Source organism: Podarcis pityusensis, assembly GCF_964106645.2.
Source record: "Podarcis pityusensis genome assembly, chromosome: 17".
Taxonomy (NCBI): Eukaryota; Metazoa; Chordata; class Lepidosauria; order Squamata; family Lacertidae; genus Podarcis; species Podarcis pityusensis.
The window spans coordinates 2,683,738-2,703,340 of NC_138042.1; the positions used below are offsets into that span (position 1 = coordinate 2,683,738).

At 44.7% G+C, this 19,603-nt stretch overlaps 2 protein-coding genes across 6 annotated transcripts in view; both read right to left on the reverse strand.

The window, feature by feature from the left end:
• Positions 1 to 19,603, reverse strand: part of CCDC22 (CCC complex scaffolding subunit CCDC22) — a 178,266-nt gene that overhangs the window by 153,855 nt on the left and 4,808 nt on the right. The gene's annotated exons all lie outside the window — the stretch shown is intronic.
• Positions 4,630 to 18,515, reverse strand: TREX2 (three prime repair exonuclease 2). 5 transcript variants are annotated; one of them, XM_080987345.1, is made up of 3 exons: positions 18,373 to 18,387; positions 11,064 to 11,144; positions 4,630 to 8,855 (listed from the first exon to the last, which is right to left on the reverse strand). In XM_080987345.1, exon 3 carries the CDS (start codon positions 8,851 to 8,853, stop codon positions 8,182 to 8,184), a length of 672 nt encoding a protein of 223 aa, XP_080843471.1. In that variant the 5' UTR covers positions 8,854 to 8,855; positions 11,064 to 11,144; positions 18,373 to 18,387; the 3' UTR covers positions 4,630 to 8,181. The 5 variants fall into 5 exon arrangements, with proteins under 5 accessions (XP_080843471.1, XP_080843470.1, XP_080843472.1 ...); XM_080987344.1 differs by having other exon boundaries at positions 4,630 to 8,859; XM_080987346.1 differs by lacking the exon at positions 11,064 to 11,144 and having other exon boundaries at positions 4,630 to 8,859; positions 18,373 to 18,515.

Consider the following 19,603-nt stretch of genomic DNA (forward strand, 5'->3'; position numbering starts at 1 on the left):
TGTCCTTATTTTGTGTCGTTATTATCATGTTTTATATCTCTTAAACTCAAATGTAAGAATGAACTAAAATGGATGTAACCACCTATGTCCTGCAGACCTGTCCCCTCATGCCCTTGTCCAAGTTTGTACACCTGCTCAGGTAATGGATGCATTAGCAAATAATGCATTTGCATTTGTTATTTGGGAGCCCTATGTCTCCCAAAATCCTCCTAGTGAGATGAAATTGCCAAACCTCTTGGAGAAAGCCAAGGCCCCTTTCATAGCATCCCTCTGGTCTCTGATTCACCCAGTCACTTCAGGTCAGTGTGAGGACTCGCCCACACTTCCGCTTACCTCTTTAGCACCAAATCGGAGCAAACATCAATCTGGAGAAAACCCAGTTGACATTTGTTCCCATTCAGCGGTAAAGATCAGGTTTCCTTGGGTGGTGGGGGAGAAAGCTGGGGGGACAAGGGCAAGTCTGGATGAGCCCCGCTACTCAGCAGTTTAGAAAAGTATCTGCCCATCATAGCTTTCGGAAGGGTGTTTATGGTTGAACTGGTGCTGCTCACAGCATCCACACGATGCTATCAGCAATGAAATTGCAGTCTGAACTTTTAAAAACATTTAATCTCCCCCTCCTTTTTTACATTTTATATCCCTGCCCCCTGCTTAATGCAGAACATTTGATAAGTAAAAATAACTCAATAAGCATCTGAAGTTACCTCTGGTGTGGAAGCAGGTTATTGCATTATTTTTATTTTTATTTTTGGTCATGTGGGTGGTAAAATTTTGGTTGGTGGCCTCTATTGCCACACCCTTCCCCTGCGCTAGCCATGTCCCCCCGGGATCCAGTCAGAAGCCGGGGGGGGGGCGCTTCTGTAATGCTAGGATGTCCTGTTTAAAGCAGGATAATTGAGAGGTATAACACTACAGTCTTTACCTTGACAAGGTTACTGTGAAGATAGAGCACAAGGATTCATCTCCATTTATGTAAATACAAGCTTGCGTACTTCTGTGTCAGGTAGGGGCTGCTGAAAAACAGAAGGAACACCCTAGCCAGACCTTTGCTGGTCATGCTTTACAGAAGTGATTTTGAGGAAACTGTGCCCAGGGTTTCTTAATGTTTCCTCACAGCAGTGCTTCTGAGCAACACCCATGTGTTTCAAATAGTCACGTGCAGGAAAATTCCATATTGTATCGCGCCCAATTGAAAGATGAAAAAATAGCCTTTCCTGACTGACTGATTTCTCCATTAAGCCCTGTTTGCTAAGGGCTGGGAGGAGGCTTTGCTGTAAGGCACAAACAATAATGCCATCAGCTGTCCTTCCAGAAACGCTAGCCACTTTGAAACAGCATTACATTTAAAATCTGGAACTCTGAGGTCATTTTGTTCTTCTTGCTTAGGTGTTTGTGAAAAGTATTGCAGGGAACCCTGAACCCTTGAACTTATTGGGGGTTTTCAGTGATACAAACAGAAATGCCAACAAGCACCCGTAAATTATAGTTGACTATTCCTCCTTGTCTTCACTTGCAATAAACAAACCAGAAGCTGGCTGGAGGCCTCCTTATTGCCATTCAGGGGTCAGGGGCAAGACTGACATCCATTGGGGCAAGGCGACCACCCTGCATAGACAAAATATGCATGCAGGGGTGCCTGGAACAGTTGTGCAAAAGACACCGTGATACTTTGGCTGATGTGCACGGTTCTTCAGCATTGGGGTACTTGTGCAGGGCTGGCCGAGGTATATTGCTGCCTGATGCAGAGCAACAAATGTCCCTCCAGACACATAGTAGGTAGCCAGGGCCAGTCAAGTTTATTTGGGGACTGGAGATGGAGAATCGCACACCTCACTTTGCCTAACAGTAGAGCTGGTGCTGTGGAAAGGCTTTCTGAAAGTACAAGGTGAAACGTCACTCTTCCAACCTGAGGTCACAAGATAAGAAACAGTAAAGTACAGATGTAAGAAAGAAAAATCCAGCCAAGGAGTTAGGGGTGGTGCAAATGCTTCTCTTTTTTCCATTTGGTTTTCACAAGCTTCTGACATATGCTGGGCTGGGGCGATGATGAGGGATCACTGAGGATGAGCATCACTGAGGGAGCTTTGTGATTGATTGGGGATTTGAACCCAGGACTCACCAGGCCTATTCCATTTTTTTTTTTTTAAATAATCTTTATTAAAGTTTCAAAAGGTTACAAAAAAACAAAACAAAAACACACACAAAAATAACACAAAACACAACATAAAAAAAAAAAAAATTCCACCTTTTAGGTCTCATTTTCAATAACTTCTTTTCATGACTTCCCCACGCCTCCCCTTATTGTATTCCAACTCCGATTGTTTATTCAAGCAAGTTTTTATTCTTAATGTCCTAATCATAATTTATTAATTTACTTAACCATAAATTATTAATGTGATTCTTTATAATAATTTTAAACCTTAATTCATTATTATCCATTAATTTAGATTATTTAGCAATTTTTAGAATATATACCTTAATCATACATAAAAAAAGATAAAAAAAAGAGATATAAAAACAAATAATAAAATACCTTCCCTAAGATTGTCCCTAGTTCCCATCCACAGATTCCCCATTCTTATAATAATAAAGAGCATATAGTTTTACACTGCAAAATAAAAATCAGGCCCCCTTTGGACTTCTAAACCCCACCCTTCTCTTCCCGGTTTCAATCCCAAACCAAAGTCCAATTAGTCCATCTTTTTAGCCTGGTGACCTTACGTCCGAGGCTCTCGGATCTCTCTCAGTCCCTTTCCGCCGGCTTCTTCGAAAATCTTTCATATTGAACGCCCCAGGTCGGGGAAGTACCTTCTCCATGTTAATCATATTTCTTCCAGCAAGGCCTACTTGTTTAGAGGTGGAGCTCCAACTCTGTTTCTTAAGTCTATATGTCCCAAATAATCCAGTTTTCATCTTAGTCGAATTGGAATTCTTCTTGGCAGGTCTCCGGCTCTCTTTTATCTTCTGTAACTTTTCAGCCACCCCTTCTTTCTGCTCCTCCTGTTCAGCTGATGTCTTAGTCTTTGGTTTCTTTTCTTGTCCAGCTGCCTATGTTTTGAGCATCAAGTCCCTTTCCAACTCAGTAGGTATATTTTCTGTTGACTTCGGTTTCGTAGGACTTGTAGACAAAACATGGCCTTGCTCTATCCTCTCTTGCAGCTTTCCCATGAGAAAAATAAGCTCTTGCAAGTCAGCTCGTATTTCCCGACCTAGTTCCATTCTTGTAATATCCAAGAATCCCCTCTAGAGGGATTCTAGTTACTTAGTATTTCTTTTCCCTTCCGATCCAAAAATCAAGTTTATTTGTATCAGTCTTTCTTTACTTTCAATATTTTGTAGCAGTATAGCCGGTTAGAATTTAAGCTTTGATTTTTCCGGCTTTGACAGCTAATTTGACAGCTGTCAAAAGTTTTCTATAAATCCTCTGCAGGCTCTTTTCACGGGTTACTCCCGGGCTTGAGAAAGGTGGTACTTAGTCCAAATAATTAAACTTTTGTCCTCCGGCACATTAGCTTAGTCCTTTAAATCTGTGGAATTTATATCTTTTATCGAATTACCCCAATTCTTCACGCAACCTTAGTTGACAGCTCCTTGCTTCAAACTGTTTACAATAAGGGGGGGGCGGACTTCCCTTTTTTTCACCTCCCCCGCTCGTGCCAAATTCATAATCAAATTATTTGTAATCCAATTTCCCAATTACTCACGGGTTGTTGTTCTTGATTTTAAGTCCAAATTTTAATAGGAAGAAGTCAGCGCTCTCCGACAAATGGCATGCGGCTTCGCTCGGCAGGGGAAGCAGAAGACTCACAGCACCACGCCGCTCCCCGGCACCCGTTCCGTAGCCTTTAAAAAGGCTCCTTCGCGAGTCGGGAGGGCGCTTAACGATGCCCGCCGAGTCACCATGTCCACGGGCTCCTATGCCCGTGGTTTTTGAGGGTCCCCGTGTCGCCGGCACGGCAAGACCCAGCCCCTGTCAAGCCGATTCCCTCCGGAGCTCGGAGGGAATCCGCCATTAGCCGATCGCGCTAACCCGGAAGTCCTCACCAGGCCTATTCCAACACTCTAAACCTGCTGTACACTGACTCTTTTGGTAATTTTGTCTTGGTATCACAAGTGTGAGAGTCATGTATTTAAACATGAAGCTTGTTGGGCGAAGGAAATCAGGCTGAAAATGTGACTGCATTATATGCCTTGCCTCCCCCCCCCCAACTCAAAAACCTCTCCCTCCCCCATTAAAATCCATTGAGTCAGAATGTGAGGTGCCAGACAGACACTCCTGCCATTTTAATCTGGAAATTCAGAGCTGATAAAGCACTAACTGCCAGTGCACTAATTTAGGATGGAGAACAAATGGGCCTCTAGGTACATTTTTTGGGACTACATCTCCCATCATGCCTCCTTACTGGTTATGGTGGTTGGGGCTAATGGTTATCAAAGACTGCCCTAATGCACGAGAAGTAGGAAAATGCCATCTGTGACTGATAGATTTTGTAAGTACCTGCATTAAAAACAGTTTTTAAAAATCTGCTCAGTCAGGCACTACTTTAATCTACCTGATTAACTGACTAAATGTTGTACACCTTTGGCCTTGGCATTTGACACTGCAAAACATAAAGTAGAAGACTAACAGCAATTTTAAAAAGAGCTTTTATTAGGCATTGCAACAGAATAAATGAGAGGCACACACAAGAAATCAGGCCACTAATGAAATATACAAGCAACAGGCTTACAGGATAAACAGGAAGTATATCCTAGGAGGAACCCACAATTATTTATGTAATTCACTGCCCATAAGATGTTGCAATGGTGAGCAGCACAAATGACTTCTTGAAAAGTCTTAGTTATTCCAGCAGCAGATCAGGCCAATCAAAGCATGATTCAATAGAGACAAATATAAGGCACTGAGGCAGGAAGATAGCCACCCGTAAATACTCCTGAACAGCCAATACTGACAACCAGCAACTGAACATGGAAGGCACCTGGTGGTAATGATGAGAGCATAGCAGCTAATAGACTGAGCTGTGAACTAAGAAGTCCCCAGTTCAAAACATACCTCAGCACAATCTATTGGTGTCTATGCAAAACTAAGTTCATTGAGGAGTTCAACAGACTTACTCCCAGGTAAGTGAGTATAGGGTTGCAATCGCCAGCGGTAAGCCACTTTCAGTCTGCCCCACCCATATTCTGCAATTCATTGTTAATATTTTTTTGATGCATTCATTCAGTTAAATTAATTGTATATAGCCAAAGCCTTCACACACAGAGGGCAAAAGCAAGGCATTCCTCTAAAATCACAAACAAGTCTATAAAAGGCTACAGCATAGACGCTTAGAACACAAAATTTAAAATCACAATGCATTAATATAACAAGCAAAGCTTCTTAGCTGCCAGAGCAATTTGGCTACAGATAAGTAATTTGTAGAGTTTAACTATCACTTCCTGGGGGTATCAATCTGAGAACCAATAAAAATAGGAGATAAAAATTCTCTGGGCACCGTATATAAAGGGCAAATCAACAAATGGAGCAAGACATCCTCGACCTGATTACATAAATGCGTTTCCATGCCATCTGAGGAATTCCAAGGTATCTCCCCTCTAAGGATGCTGAGGGCATCTGCTGAAACCGAAGCTCAACAAAGGCCCAATGCAAAGGCCCTATGTGGGGAAGTCAGCATCCCAAGGTTGTGAGGCCTTGAATGGTTGTCCTTAATTTGAGGGTCCCAAACAGAATAACAGGCAGCGATTGTGAATGCTCTGGCTTGCTTGGCGTCATGGTCAAATATCCAATTTCTAAGTTCGCTAAGGGATAAATATTTCCCCGCTTGGAGATTTCAAGCCCTAAGCTTGTACCAAACCTCCTGTCCTTAGCTGCTCCAACCAGCTGAGCTTGGTGAGAATATGGTCCTCAAAGTCTATGCCAGTAGCTAAGATAGGCTAGATCAATTCTGGCTGCTATTGAGGGGAGACCCAACTCAGCTCTCGGATGAGCCAACAGAGTCCCAGGAGGAAGCCCCAATACCTGCCTCATAAATTTCTTTTGTAGGACTTCTCGTTCAGATTTGACACCAGTTCATCAAATTTCAGCCCCATAAAGCACTGGTGTGCATTGATAATAATAGAGAGCAACTTTACAGAGGACAGTGATTAACAATGTATTTGGGAAATTAACACTCTAAAATGCTAAGTATGATTACTGTCATGAGACATAAGTTCATTATGGCAATTCATATGTAACTTGGTATGTTCTGAATGTTTTAATTAATCGTAATACTTAAATAGCTGCTTTATACAATGATTAATGATGGGACACCTAAATTATACCCTACTTCCATATAACCTCAGGAAGAAAAAAAATCCTTGGCATCTGTTGTCTTTCTGTAGGTAAGAAGGGACAATGCAAAAACCTCACAATTGTTTATAATGTAGAGTTGTAGAAAGATAGCCATACATGCACATTTCAAAAATAATTTTCCCTATCACCTTTTCACCAAATTTAGTGAATAGACTTTTTACTTCAGTAAATACAGTGGAACCTTGGGTTACATACCGTCCTCCTTACGAATGCTTCGGGTTATGAACTTCGCTAACCTGGAAGTAGATGCTCCCGGTTGTGAACTTTGCCCCAGGATGCGAATGGAAGTCATGCTCTGGGGGCGCAGCAGCAGCAGGAGGCCCCATTAGCGAAAGCACACCTTGGGTTATGAATGGTTACGAACGGACCTCCAGAACAAATTAAGTTCATAAGCGGAGGTACCACTGTGGACATATGGGAGAAGGTTGTGCCTTATCCCCCCTCCCCCAAATAAAAATGAATTCCCCTACAAAAAAGTTTGGATAAATTATTCTTGTTAATTCGTTTTATCACATTCATACCCTTTGTTTCCTTGGCAGTGCAATCTGAGGCATGTCTGCTCAGAAAACCCCATAGAACTGTGTGTATGGGACTACAGCCTCAGAGTTCAGAGCATCAGACATGGGGCTTCCAAGCAGTAGCCCACCCAGGCACTGATCAGACCCCAAGCATGCCTAATGTTAGCAACGTGGCTGCATCAAAGTACCTTTAGACCAGGGACAGGAAACCCCAATGTTGCTGGACCACAAATTTCTATCATCCCTGTTGGCCATGCTGGATGGAAAGTATGGAGTCCAAAGGTTAGCCACCCCCCACCCCCCGCAATAGAACATGTCTGGAGTGGGAAGAATGTGTCCTGGGGACTCCCTCTATCTGAAACAGGGAAGCAAGTACCTTTCATCCTTATAACACTCCTTTGCCATACGCTCCAACATTTCTCCAATGAAAACAGGGACATCCTAAGAAAAAGCAGGACGTTCTGGGATCAAATCAGAAACCAGGACGGCTTCTCTAAACCCCTAAGCTATTTCAAAGCAGTTACAAAAGTAATTTCAATAACCTACTAAAATGTAGCTAAAACTTGTTTTTAGGCAACACTGGTTTCACCTTTTAAAAACTGAGCCCATCAGACATGAGAGGTAGTGCCTTGCCCAAAGTTACCCATTGAGATTTATGGTGGAGATGTGACACTGAGCCCCACAATTCCAAGCCAAACACTCCAACTGCTGCATCTGCCTGGCCTTCTGAGGCTGGTCATTGCAGCGTGTTGCCAACAGGACTGGTTCTTTTACTGGCTCCAAATGCAGTGACCAAACCCATGAGTGAAGGATAGGAGGTGTTTATCCTAGCTGGATTACAGACAGAATAAGCAATACTTATGGCTCCTTCAGACCCTAGGAACCCCTCAGAACAGCAGTGGATGGACTCCTATAGGGGCTGGGATGCAGGGTCTTCACTATGCCGTGGTTCTTTCCAAGCCCCTGTTATCTCTCACAAACAAACATTCTCAGAGACTGTATGGGATCCCAGTGCTCCTTTAACAGGCAGCTGACCTTGAAACCCCACCCAGAGCCAAGTGATAGATAAGAAATTAGCCACTTTATCAACAGGTGTCCAATACAAGATTAGAAATGCTGCAGGCACACACCCCAAACCAAGGTCTGGGCACAAGAAGAGTCCTTGCCGTACACCACTAACTTCTCACAGTACAAATGTCTTCCACATTTCCACTGCACACAGGAAGTAGCCCTGTACAGGAGGACACTTCAAGGTTTGATCTGTGTGGATGTGCACTTGTGGGGAAAGAGGTCATGTCATCTTTCTTGCTATCAGTTCCTGCTTCTGCTTAGGAGGTGCATAGGCGGAATCGCCCCCCAGCTCTGCGCATTACGAGCTGCCCATGTCATTAGCTCAGGGGCTTTGGCAAGAAACACTAGCAGAAGAGTGGCCACATCACCTTCAGCTGAGTGGGCCCTAACAGGCTCACATCCATAGAAATGTCGAAACAGTGCCCCAAGCTGGTAGCTCATGCCAGGAGATCTTTCCAGCTCCTTCAAGGCTGGCAGTGTGTCCAGGCAGCCGGTGCTCGGGGGCAGGTCAGTGCCCACTCGCCACAGCTCTGCACAAAGCAGGGGGAAGTCAAAGCCAAGGCCATTGTGAGCCACCAAGCAGACTGGGCCCATTTGCCGGCACAGAAACCCTTTTAGTATATCCACCACACCGCTGTTGAAATCTGCTTTGCGATTCTCCTTCAGGTTTTGGTTGCTCAGCCCAGTAATCCTCTCTGCTTCACGGGTGAAGGGCTTTTGGGGATCAACGCAGAGAGTGAGCTTGTCTATGATGCGGGGTAGCTGGGGGGTGCCCGGCAGCGGAGAGCACTGGAGTGAACGGCGGTGCACAGCAAAGAGGCAGAGCTCAGCCAAGCGAGGCTGGTCATGGGGCAAGCCGGTGGTTTCAAGATCGAGGAAGACAAATGTCTGGAAGTCCTGCAGAGCTGCCATGGCTGGCTGGCACAGAGGAAAAGAACATTAGAATCTTTATATACGCAAGCAGGGATTAAATCCACACCCCCAGGCCATAAGGAAAAGCAGTAACATGAGCGCAGTTCTCCCCTACATGTGGAGAGACAGAGCTTCAGCTCACACAAATGCCACAGCAGTCTCAGCTGCACTGCCAAACTTCAGAAGTCGCTCGTCTCTTCACCAGAGGTAACAGCTCCACCCAGGCTTGCATGCACAACACTTCCATGCACAATTCATCAGTCCCCCACACCAGCAGTGAACAGACTGGTAAAGGAGAAATTACAGCCTAAATACAAAAGTACAATAGAATAAATCGTCAATAAAAATATAAAACAGCAACAACCCAGATACACCACGAACTGAGCACAAATTGCATTTGTACTCCCACCACAAAACAACTCTCCACACCAGAGGTTTCTCCCTGGAAACAGCTGCAAATGCAGCAGAGTTCTTACAATTGCTCTCCAGGGCACGACTAGCCGCTCCACCTCCTGGCTTCTCGACAGGCAGCAGTACACCTGGTGCAGGAAGAGGAGCAGCAAAGAGGGGCCAGGGAGGCTGAAGCTGGCATTTGCCTCCCAGGCAGCAATTGGTTCAAGGTGCCATTTGAAGGAGCAAATCCTTGGTATGTTGACACTCTCTGTGGGGCATTCTGTCACTATGGATAAACTTTTAAATACACCAAAAAGGATTGACAATGGGATGAAGAAGAATGTCCCTCTGCATACTACCTCTGGCCACCCCAGTCACAAAATCAGACTGAGGCATGAGCACAGCCAAGGTGAGGCAGGGGGACAGCTGCCCCCCTCCCTCTCAAGAGTTGAGTTGTTTTGGGGAAATCATGGGTAAAAATATCCCCCCAAAAGGGGCAGACTTTGGTGGGGGGGCACAACCTCAGTTAACTGAGTACTTTCAATGCTTTAAAATGATTTTTGTCATTTTGATCGGGAGCGGCCCCTGCCCCCCTGGCTATGCCCACTCCCGGAGCGATGGACAGGAGCCCTGGACCGCAGACTTCTCTCTCTCAGCAATCTATAATTTCACATCAGATCCAATAGGGTCCAAATCCACTGCCCATAAAAGGTTTCTGGAGTCACAGTGAAAAGCTCTCTGAAAAGTGTTGTTCTCATCATCTGGCAATGGAAAAAAGCTCCATTCAATCCTAGTTCAAAAGGCATGCAAGAATGAAACAGCAGGAGGCATAGTGTGTGAATGTAGCATGGAAACATGTAGAATGCTCTTCTTGTCACATGCACACACAACATCACAGAACTAGAGAGTTAACTCAAAAGGACAACCCAGTGATGAAGGGAGTGCAGCGTGTTCCAGAAGACAAGTGGCTGGTGCTTAAAAAAAATAAGCAGAAGACGACAACAGGAGAGGATGAGCCTAGAGACACAACAAACTGCTAAAACTGCATTGTGGGGCAATATGTATTTTCCTCTCCTATTAGCAAAACTTACTGGGTTGTATCCAATGTTTGCTTTGAGAAGACCCATTGAAATTAATGGGCCAGCACTAATCATGTCCTTTAATGTCAATGGTACAGTATGGCTTTATGTTGGATACACTATTCAATCTATTTATCTTTTGGTTTAAGCTGTTTCTAAGTGACCTTCCAAGACAGTAACATTTCCAAGGCAACATACATTGATAACAAGTATACAATTTCATGAATCTCAAAGTCTAAAACATACAATTAAGTTGGCTGACAGGGGTTTCAGGATCAACAGCTATGCGAGCCAAATGGAGCGCCCTGGTCTGGGGCAGACGACCTTTGAATACTGTGCGAAGTAGCGGGACCAAGAACAGGCGAAGGTCCTCACTCTCCGGCTCTACTTTGTGAGCGCCCACAGCCAGAGAGCGCCACCGGAGAGCAGGAAGGCTCAACCTGACGGGCTTCGGTCCAGGAAAGCAATTTACATGCTATCACCCCCAATGCACACCGACAAACTCGGGAGCAAGAGCAGGAAATCATTGGGACGCGCTTCCAGAGGGGGAAAAGCAAAACAAAACCGGGTGGCAAACCGCACTCCTCCCAGGGTTTAAAAAACCGAAGAACCGACCCTTGCGATTTCCCTCTCCGCAGCTCATTTCCTCCACCCCCCCTTGCGCACTGGAGGACAGAAGAAGAAGAAGAAGACGACAACTCCCGGGGTCCCCCCCCCAGTTGGCCAAGTAAAACTCACCGGATGATCTACGGCTCCCCGACTCCCCCAACAAACGCAGCGAGGACTCTGGGCGGCGCGCGGCAGGCTTTTTAAGGCCGACTGCGGGGAAACCGAAAGCAACATGCTGGGGCAAGCCCGGCCAGCCCGCCAGCCCGCCTCCCGACGTGACGGCGCGGGGGGGGGGGGCCAAAGCGGCAGCTCCGCCCGGCCGGGACCGGGAAAGCGCATCCATCAGCTCAGCAGCGAAGGGACTGGATGCAACCCCCTCTGGATGCAAGAGGGCGCTTGCGTAAAAGAGCCGCTCATCTAGAGTCCCTAAGATGGACAGATGAGTCGCGGAATCCGGGATTGATTATCATTATCATCATTACAGATTGATTGATTTATGCCCCTTCTTTTCCCCGAGGGGTTTTTAAGTGGTTTACATTTAACAACAGCAATAGCAGCAGCAGCAGCCATGCGCTCAGACCTGAATCAGTAGAACCTTTTACCTTAGCGTTTGACAATTGACTTGAGAGATATATTTTTATTTTTATTTTTTATTTCTTTTCTTTTTTTTATTTCCAAAACCGAAAAAATAAAAATTACAAACATCAAATTCAACATCCATATTCATTTTCTAACGTAAACCTATTACATAATTAAGTAAATTTAAATATACCTAATTACTCTAAACTTCTCTTTGCTGTATACAAATACAACACAGTTAGAAATTTTATATTAAAGCTTTTATATTATAATATTTCAGATTCCCCTATACCCCCGTTCCCCTCCACCCATGTGTGATCTCAATTTTTTTTTAACTTCTTCCGTCTTGTTGTGTTATTATAATTTAATTATTGTTCAGCTGATACTTTTATTATTTCCTTGCTTACCCCTGCACATTTCCTCCCCCTTCCAGTTCTTTGCAATCAGTATTCTGGCTGCTGCTGTTGCGTAAAGGAATACATTTTTCTTATCTCTGGGAATGTCATTAGATATTGGGCCTAACAAAAAAGCCTCTGGCTTTTTGGCAGATGAAATCTTGAATAATTTTTTCAGCTCCTCATATACCTCTTTCCAAAATTTCCTTACAATTTTACATCCCCACCATGTGTGATAAAAGGTTCCCTCTTACATCTCCAGCATAAGTTTGACTGCTTTTTGTAAATCTTAGCCAATTTTCCCGGAGTGAGGTACCAGCGGTAAAACATTTTCATCATGTTCTCTTTTATCATATAACAGGCTGTGAAATTGATATCCACCTTCCACAACCTTTCCTAATTTTCCAGTTGGATTGTATGACCAAAATCCTTTGCCCACTTTATCATTACTTCTTTGGTTGTTTCATCCTTCAGTTCCCACTCTAACTGCAAATTGTACATTTTAGAGATGGTCTTCTTTTTAGGTTGTATTTATTCACTTTGTAATTTTGACAAAGGGTTCCACTTCCTCAGCTACACAAAGCTCAACTTTAGATCATTTTTTCTTCACTTTCTTTTACCTTCTTTTTAGTCCCTCTCCATGACTAAGGCTGCCCTCCAGGAACCTCTGGGAAACAGAAACAAAAAGCATCCCCGAAGAATAGAAACGAAAGTGAAGAACAGAAACAAAAGACGGCGCGGGGGGGGGGGGGGGCAAAAGTGGCAGCTCCACCCGGCAGGGACCTGGAAAGCGCATCCATCAGTTAAGGTGAGAAGGGACGGGAGCTATTCGATTGGATGCAAATCTCTCTTTGCCCTAGAGGGCACTTGTGTAAAAGAGCCGCTTATCTAGAGTCCCTAAAATGGGCAGATGAGTTACAGAATCCGGGATTGATCATTACTTGCTTGCTTACTTGCTTACTTACTTACTTACTTATGCCCCTGACTTACTTTCTTTTCCCCTGAGGGGTTTTTAAGCAAAAATTTTCAAAGTGGTTTACATTTAACAGCAGCAGCAGCACTCAGACCTGAAACAGTAGAACCTTTTACCTTGGCGTTTGATCATTGACTTGAGATATATATATATATTTAGGAGGCACCCTTGTTTTGAGATTTAATGTTGTTTTAAATTGTTGCTAATGTTGTGTTTAACATTGTTGTAACCTGCCCTGGGACCTCAGGGTGAATGGCGGGGAAGAAGAATTAGAAGAAGAAGAAGAAGAAGAAGAAGAAAGAAGAAGAAGAAGAAGAAACTAAAATAAATAAAATTACCAGATGAATAGGAAAAATCTTGCTGTTGTTTTTTAGTCGTTTAGTCGTGTCCGACTCTTCGTGACCCCCTGGACCAGAGCACGCCAGGCACTCCTGTCTTCCACTGCCTCCCGCAGTTTGGTCAAACTCATGCTGGTCTCTTCGTGAACACTGTCCCACCATCTCATCCTCTGTCGTCCCCTTCTCCTTGTGCCCTTCCTCTTTCCCAACATCAGGGTCTTTTCCAGGGAGTCTTTTCTTCTCATGAGGTGGCCAAAGTATTGGAGTCTCAGCTTCAGGATCTGTCCTTCCAGTGAGCACTCAGGGCTGATTTCTTTCAGAATGGAGAGGTTTGATCTTCTTGAAGTCCATGGGAGTCTCAAGAGTCTCCTCCAGCACCAGAATTCAAAAGCATCCATTCTTCCGCTATCAGCCTTCTTTATGGTCCAGCTCTCACTTCCATACATCACTACTGGGAAAACCAGAGCTTTTACTATACGGACCTTTGTCAGGAGGTGATGGGCCCAGTGGCCATGATCTTCGTGGTTTTTTTGATGTTGAGCTTCAAACCATATTTTGTGCTCTCCTCTTTCACCCTCATTAAAAGGTTCTTTAATTCCTCCTCACTTTCTGCCATCAAGGTCGTGTCATCTGCATATCTGAGGTTGTTGATATTTCTTCCGGCAATCTTAATTCCGGCTAGGGATTCATCCAGCCCAGCCTTTCACATGATGAATTCTGCATATAAGTTAAATAAGCAGGGAGACAATATACAGCCTTGTCGTACTCCTTTCCCAATTTTGAACCAATCAGTTGAGGATCCCCTTCATGGATCACTGCCTTGCCGTGGCGAAGGGGCTTGAATAACTCAGAGAAGCTATGAACTATGCCAAGCAGGGCACCCAAGATGGACAGGTCATAGTGGAGAGTTTTGACCAAACGTGATTCACCTGGAGCAGGAACCGGCAAGCCACTCCAGTATCCCTGCCAAGAAAACTCCATGGACAAAGACAACAGGAAAAATCTTACCTGGTACCTAAATCTTGTGCACCAGATGTGTAGCCCTGAGGATAGCATCCCATTTTTTTGGAGCAACCAACATTCCCCCAGGTGTGGCCCATTAACACTAAAAGTGCCAGGGAGTATGGTCAGTGGTGAGGGATGATGAGGAATTGGAGTCCAACAACTGTCCCCCACAGGTCCCCCACCTCTGCTCTGAGTCACAGAAGCCATTTCTCTTCATATCCAAGAGATTGTCTTCTTCTCTGTGCCCCTCTAAATGAGCAACCCTTGACAAGGCCTCCAGCGCCCAAGGTTTGTATGAGAAAAACACACGTCCTCAGTATTTGATCCACCACAGTTATTAAAACGAAAGCCTCTTGGTCTTAAGCTGAGCATTTCCCAGAAGCATTGTAAAACCTTTTTGTCAGGACCGAGCCTGGTCCAGAATCGGTGGAGGAGGAGGAATCTGTGTCCAAAGACCAGGGGACCCCAATACCCACCAGGGATGCTTCCCCCAAGGTCAGGGGAGATGGCAGACAAGCAACCTCAAACATCAAGCAAAGTGCTGGGTCCAGATGTCAGATGATGCCACACTCCTCACTGGGCAGGAACTCAAGCTGCGAGTCCCCTTGGCTTTTCCCAGCATGAACAACAGCCACAAGCAGGCAGGGGGATGGCGCTCTGCAGTAGAAGTATACAAATCACAACCCAGGCCTTCCTCTGGCTTTCCAGTGGAACAAGGACTGGGTAAGTTCTGGCTGGCTGAGTTCCCAGGGTCAATTCAGGAAGTGGTATTCTATCTGGATGTGTTGCCCACCATTTTCCTCCTTGAAAAGATACATCAAGCCTCATAGTAATTTTTAATATATGGTATGGCCCAGCCACCAGTACCACTGTCCTTGTATCAAAAATATCTGGCTGTCCCAGGGCTTTTATTTTGAAAATACCCTATCCTTTCTTTTTTGCCATCACTGGAGTATATAAAGCAGAGCCTCCATTGGCAATGTGTAAAACAGAGAAGTAAATTTTGCAACATCCATCATTTTAATTGTTGAAATTCTGCTAGATAAATATAATTGCATCCCCCCATCTTTTAAGATTGCTTATCATCCCTCCCCCCCGAAAACCCCCCAGCAACAACACACACAATATTCTGTAATTCATTATTAGAGACTTTTTAGGATTTCTGGTGATCTAAGGCTCTTATTAGTCAGAGGAATGTCTAAAGATTTTGATAGCTCTAATTGTTCCTGGGGAGGGGTATGTTAAAGCACCCTAGATCTAGTGTATTAAAGTTTACATGTAACTCTGCTAGTACCTCAAATTCTACTGTCTCCCTTTTAAAATTCAGGCTTCAGGCTCTTTTCCTGCCAGACTACTTCAAGGGTCTAGAAACCAAGCCTTATGAGGAATGGTTGAGGGAGTTGGATATGTTTAGCCTGGGCAAGAGGAAACTGAGAGGCAATATGATAGCCATCTTCCACTATCTAAAGGGCTGTCACATGGAGTTGGATGGCCGTCTGTCATGGATGCTTTAGTTGAGATTTCTGCATTGCAAGGGGGTTGAACTAGATGGTGCTTGGAGGTCTTTTCCAACTCTACAATTCTATGATTATATTAAATGCCGCATTTGCTTCTACACTACACACAAGAGCCTTCCCTTTCCTCTTTTTTGAGTCATTAAACTTGGATAAAACTCAGAAACTCTTCGCATCAGCAATAATATAGGAATCAATTCCAATAAAGAACTATGGGTGTCCTAAATGTAATTATTTGTGTGTGTGCATGCCTGTGCACACGCACATCCAGCTAGTCAACAAGAGGTTTAGAGTGATCTCTGAGACCAATGGCTGCCAGACAGCGTTTTCTGGAGAGGAGCCTTCCAGAGTCATCAGGCAGCTCCGCTGAATGCTGCTGCTAACATTTGAAGATTTGGAAACCCAAGAAATACAAAGGTAATGTGTGAACAAACGAATGGTGGTGCCTTTTCATGATCAGAAACTGCCAAAGGGTTCCACTTCCTCAGCTACATAGAGCTCAACTTTAGATCCTCTTTTCTTCACTTTCCTTTACCCTCTTTTCAGTCCCTCTCCATGACTAAGGCTGCCCTCCAGGAACTTCTGGGAAACAGAAACAAAAAGTATCCCAGAAGAATAGAAACGAAAGTGTTGACAAGGTTCTCAGAAAATGGGTTGCAAAAATCCTTTCCTTGGGAAACAGAAAGGTATACAGCATAAGTAACTGTATAGTAGCAGAACAAGACCCACAGCTCCAACATAATTTAACATTTAGAGTACAGAAGTCCTTCGATATAGCGAAATTTCACATAATGGTGCAGACAATGAAGTCTGTATTCAAAGTATAAATAATAAAATCCCACCATGTAGAATTCAGCCCTTGGAGAACTGCAACTTATGTGTCGTTTTTTCTGCAATAGTCCACATATTTTGGTACTGTTGCGATATTTGCAAATTCTGTAACGTTTTCCCTTTCTATGCAGTGGTGATCAGCCTGCAGCCAGCATCCAAGTCAAAAGTTATTTTGACCAAAACTTTGACATGCGCCTGTCCATAGGTTTAATGAAGAGAGCGGTGGAGATATGCAGACAGAACATTTTAGTATATTAGATATTTATCTATATATGGTTGTCCAATCTATAATAAATAAATGGTGTTCCCAAATTGTGACCCTTGGGACACTTCCTTCATAAATGGGAAAAGACCCCTCTGTCCCCAGTGGCGTAGCACGGTGAGGTGGTACCCAGTGCATAAAATTTATTGTCACCCCCAAATTGAAATTATTAAAAGAAGGAAATATAAGATACTTACAGTTGCAAGTGTTATTTTCTGATTTATTTACTTAACATTGTGAGCATAAGCACTTAAAACCTGTTTTTCATGATGAGAATTTATTATGAATTAATCTTTTTACTTAATTTCACTCATTTGCAGCCCACTATTGATGTGGACTGCAGGAAGCTGAGGTGCTGTGTGAGTACAACTGCAAAAAACAAGCACCAGTGCAGATATGCACCCACTCTTAAAGAGCTTAATTAGAACACAAGAAGAGCCAGTGGTGGAGGAAGGGGGTGCGGGGTGTGTGGGTCACCCCGGGTGTCATCACTGAGGGGGGTGACAAAATGACAAAAATATGAAGGTTTTTGTTTAAAAAAATTGGGCTCACGAAACACCTGTGGCGTTCTGCACCCATCTACTCCCCTTCCTACTCCTCTGCCTTCAGATGTCTTCTAAAAATCGGAGAGTTGTTTATTTCCTTGACATCTGATGGGAGGGCGTTCCACAGGGCAGTTGCCACCACCGAGAAGGCCCTCTACCTGGTTCCCTGTAACCTCGCTTCTCTCAGGGAAGGAACCGCCAAAAGGCCCTTGGAGCTGGATCTCAGTGTCCGGGCTGAACAATGGGGGTGGAGATGCACCTTTTGGTATACTGGGCCGTTCACAGGGCAGTGCTGAATTAAACCCTGTGGAGGCCCCTTGGCAGTCAAAATATGGTCAGGGGGCAGGCCTCATGCGCACACTGGAATAACATTGAACTAAGAAAGCTTGATTGTCATTTTCTTTCAAGATCAAAATATTATTTTGATCCATTGTCGTGGGACCCCTAAAAAGTGTGGGGCCCATAGGCCAGTGCCTACTCTGCCTATTTGGTAATCCAGCCCGGCCCCTTTGGCTGCAGGAGAGAGAAGAAACAAAAGTTGAGGGACGCCTCCTGATGCGCTGCAGCTGTTCCTCACAATGAAATGGAAGGCTCAACATTTGTCAGGCACTTTCAGATGCTCAGCAGCCCTGTGTGGTTACAACAACCCTGTAAAGCAGGCCAGTGCTATGTGCTCCCCAAATTGCAGCTGAATCCCTTGCAGATTGGCATCCAACCTCTGCTTAAAAGCCTCCAAGGAAGGAGAGTCCACCACCATCCCAGAGAGTCTTACCATCAGAACGTTCTTCCTAATGTTTAGTCTGAATCTCCTCTCCTTCCCTCCCCTCTGGAGCAGCAGCCCACTCCCTCTTGCAGCCCACAGATATTGGAAGATGGCTCTCCTCTCTCCTCTCAGTCTCTTCTTCTCCAGGCTAAACATACCCAACTGCCTCAACCATTCCTCATCAGGCTTGGTTTCCAGACCCTTCATCATCCTGGTCATCCTCCTCTGCTCACCTTCCAGCTGCTCAATATCCTTCTTCAAGTAGCCTGCACTGACTGGCAGCAGCTCTCCAGAGTTTCAGATGGGGGGGGGGACATTCCCAGCCCACCCTGGAGATGCCGCCCAGGACAGAAGACCTGCAGAAGGACGCAGAACAGAAGTTCTGACAGAGGAGCATCACCTCTCAGGAGGGGCCACTGTTGCCACAGTGACAAGGACCTGCCCTCCTTTGTGACATCTCTTGCTTCTCCCTTAAAAGCCACCAACTTGCAGGTGGCCACTGTGGGTTAGTAGTGAGGCGAGTTGAGTAGTAGAGAGAGGAGTTGGTGGTGGTTGGAGACAATAAGGAGAGGGGTTCATTTGATTGTTATTTTGATTTTGATTTGATTAATTACTTTTATCTGATTCGATTTATTTTGATTTTATTTATTATTTTACTTTTTATTTAAACACTTTTATTTTACTTTTTTATTTTACTTTCCGTTCTTTATTTTCAAATTTTTTTATTTTACATTTTTATTTTGTGCACATTTTGTATATATTTTGTATACAGTGGACCCTCCGGATATGAACTTAATTCATCCTGGGGCTCCGTACTTACCCCAAAAAGTCCATATCTGGAGGCGGTGCTTCTGCGCACACGCAAAGCGCGCAGAGTGATTCTGTGCATGCGCGCACGGTGAAACCTGGAAGTATACACTTCCGGGTTTGCCGCGTTTGTAACTCAAAATTACGTTACCATATACGGTACCTCGGGTAACATATCCTGAGGTACCACTGTATATTTATTTTGTGTAGAGAGGAGTAGTTAGGGGTAAGTGTAGGGTTAGGGCAGGGGTTGGGCTTAGGCTTAGGCTAAGTGCTGGGGGTGGGGTCAGAGTTAGGCTTTGGTGGGCATTTTAGATAGTTAGCTAGTTTAGAGAGGGGGTGGAATTTTCCGTGAACAAAATGTGCAGACTGTAAGTAGCATTCCTTTGCTTTCTCTTGGTCTCCTGGGGGGCGGGGGGCAAGTCCTGGGGTCCCCTGCACAGCCTTGGCTCTCTGGAAATCAACCCGGCCAGTCTTCTCCAGAGAGCTCAGCTCCTCCACACTGTTCCCCTGTCTTCCCCTTTTCTCTCCCCTCTCATCATTTACATTTACTAGGACATTCCTAGCCCACTTTCCTCCCAGGAGCTCAAGGTGGCCTCCCAGCCACCAATTGTTATCTTCACAGCAGCCCTGCCAAGTAGGCTAGGCTGGCCCAAG

Excerpts from the sequence above, each read along its gene's own strand:
- TREX2 (XM_080987343.1), bottom strand. The coding sequence starts at position 11,168 with ATGTTGCTTTCGGTTTCCCCGCAGTCGGCCTTAAAAAGCCTGCCGCGC. Across the intron at positions 8,860-11,063 it reads GGGGAGCCGTAGATCATCCG|CCAGCCATGGCAGCTCTGCA; the intron begins GTGAGTTTTACT and ends CCTCTGTGCCAG.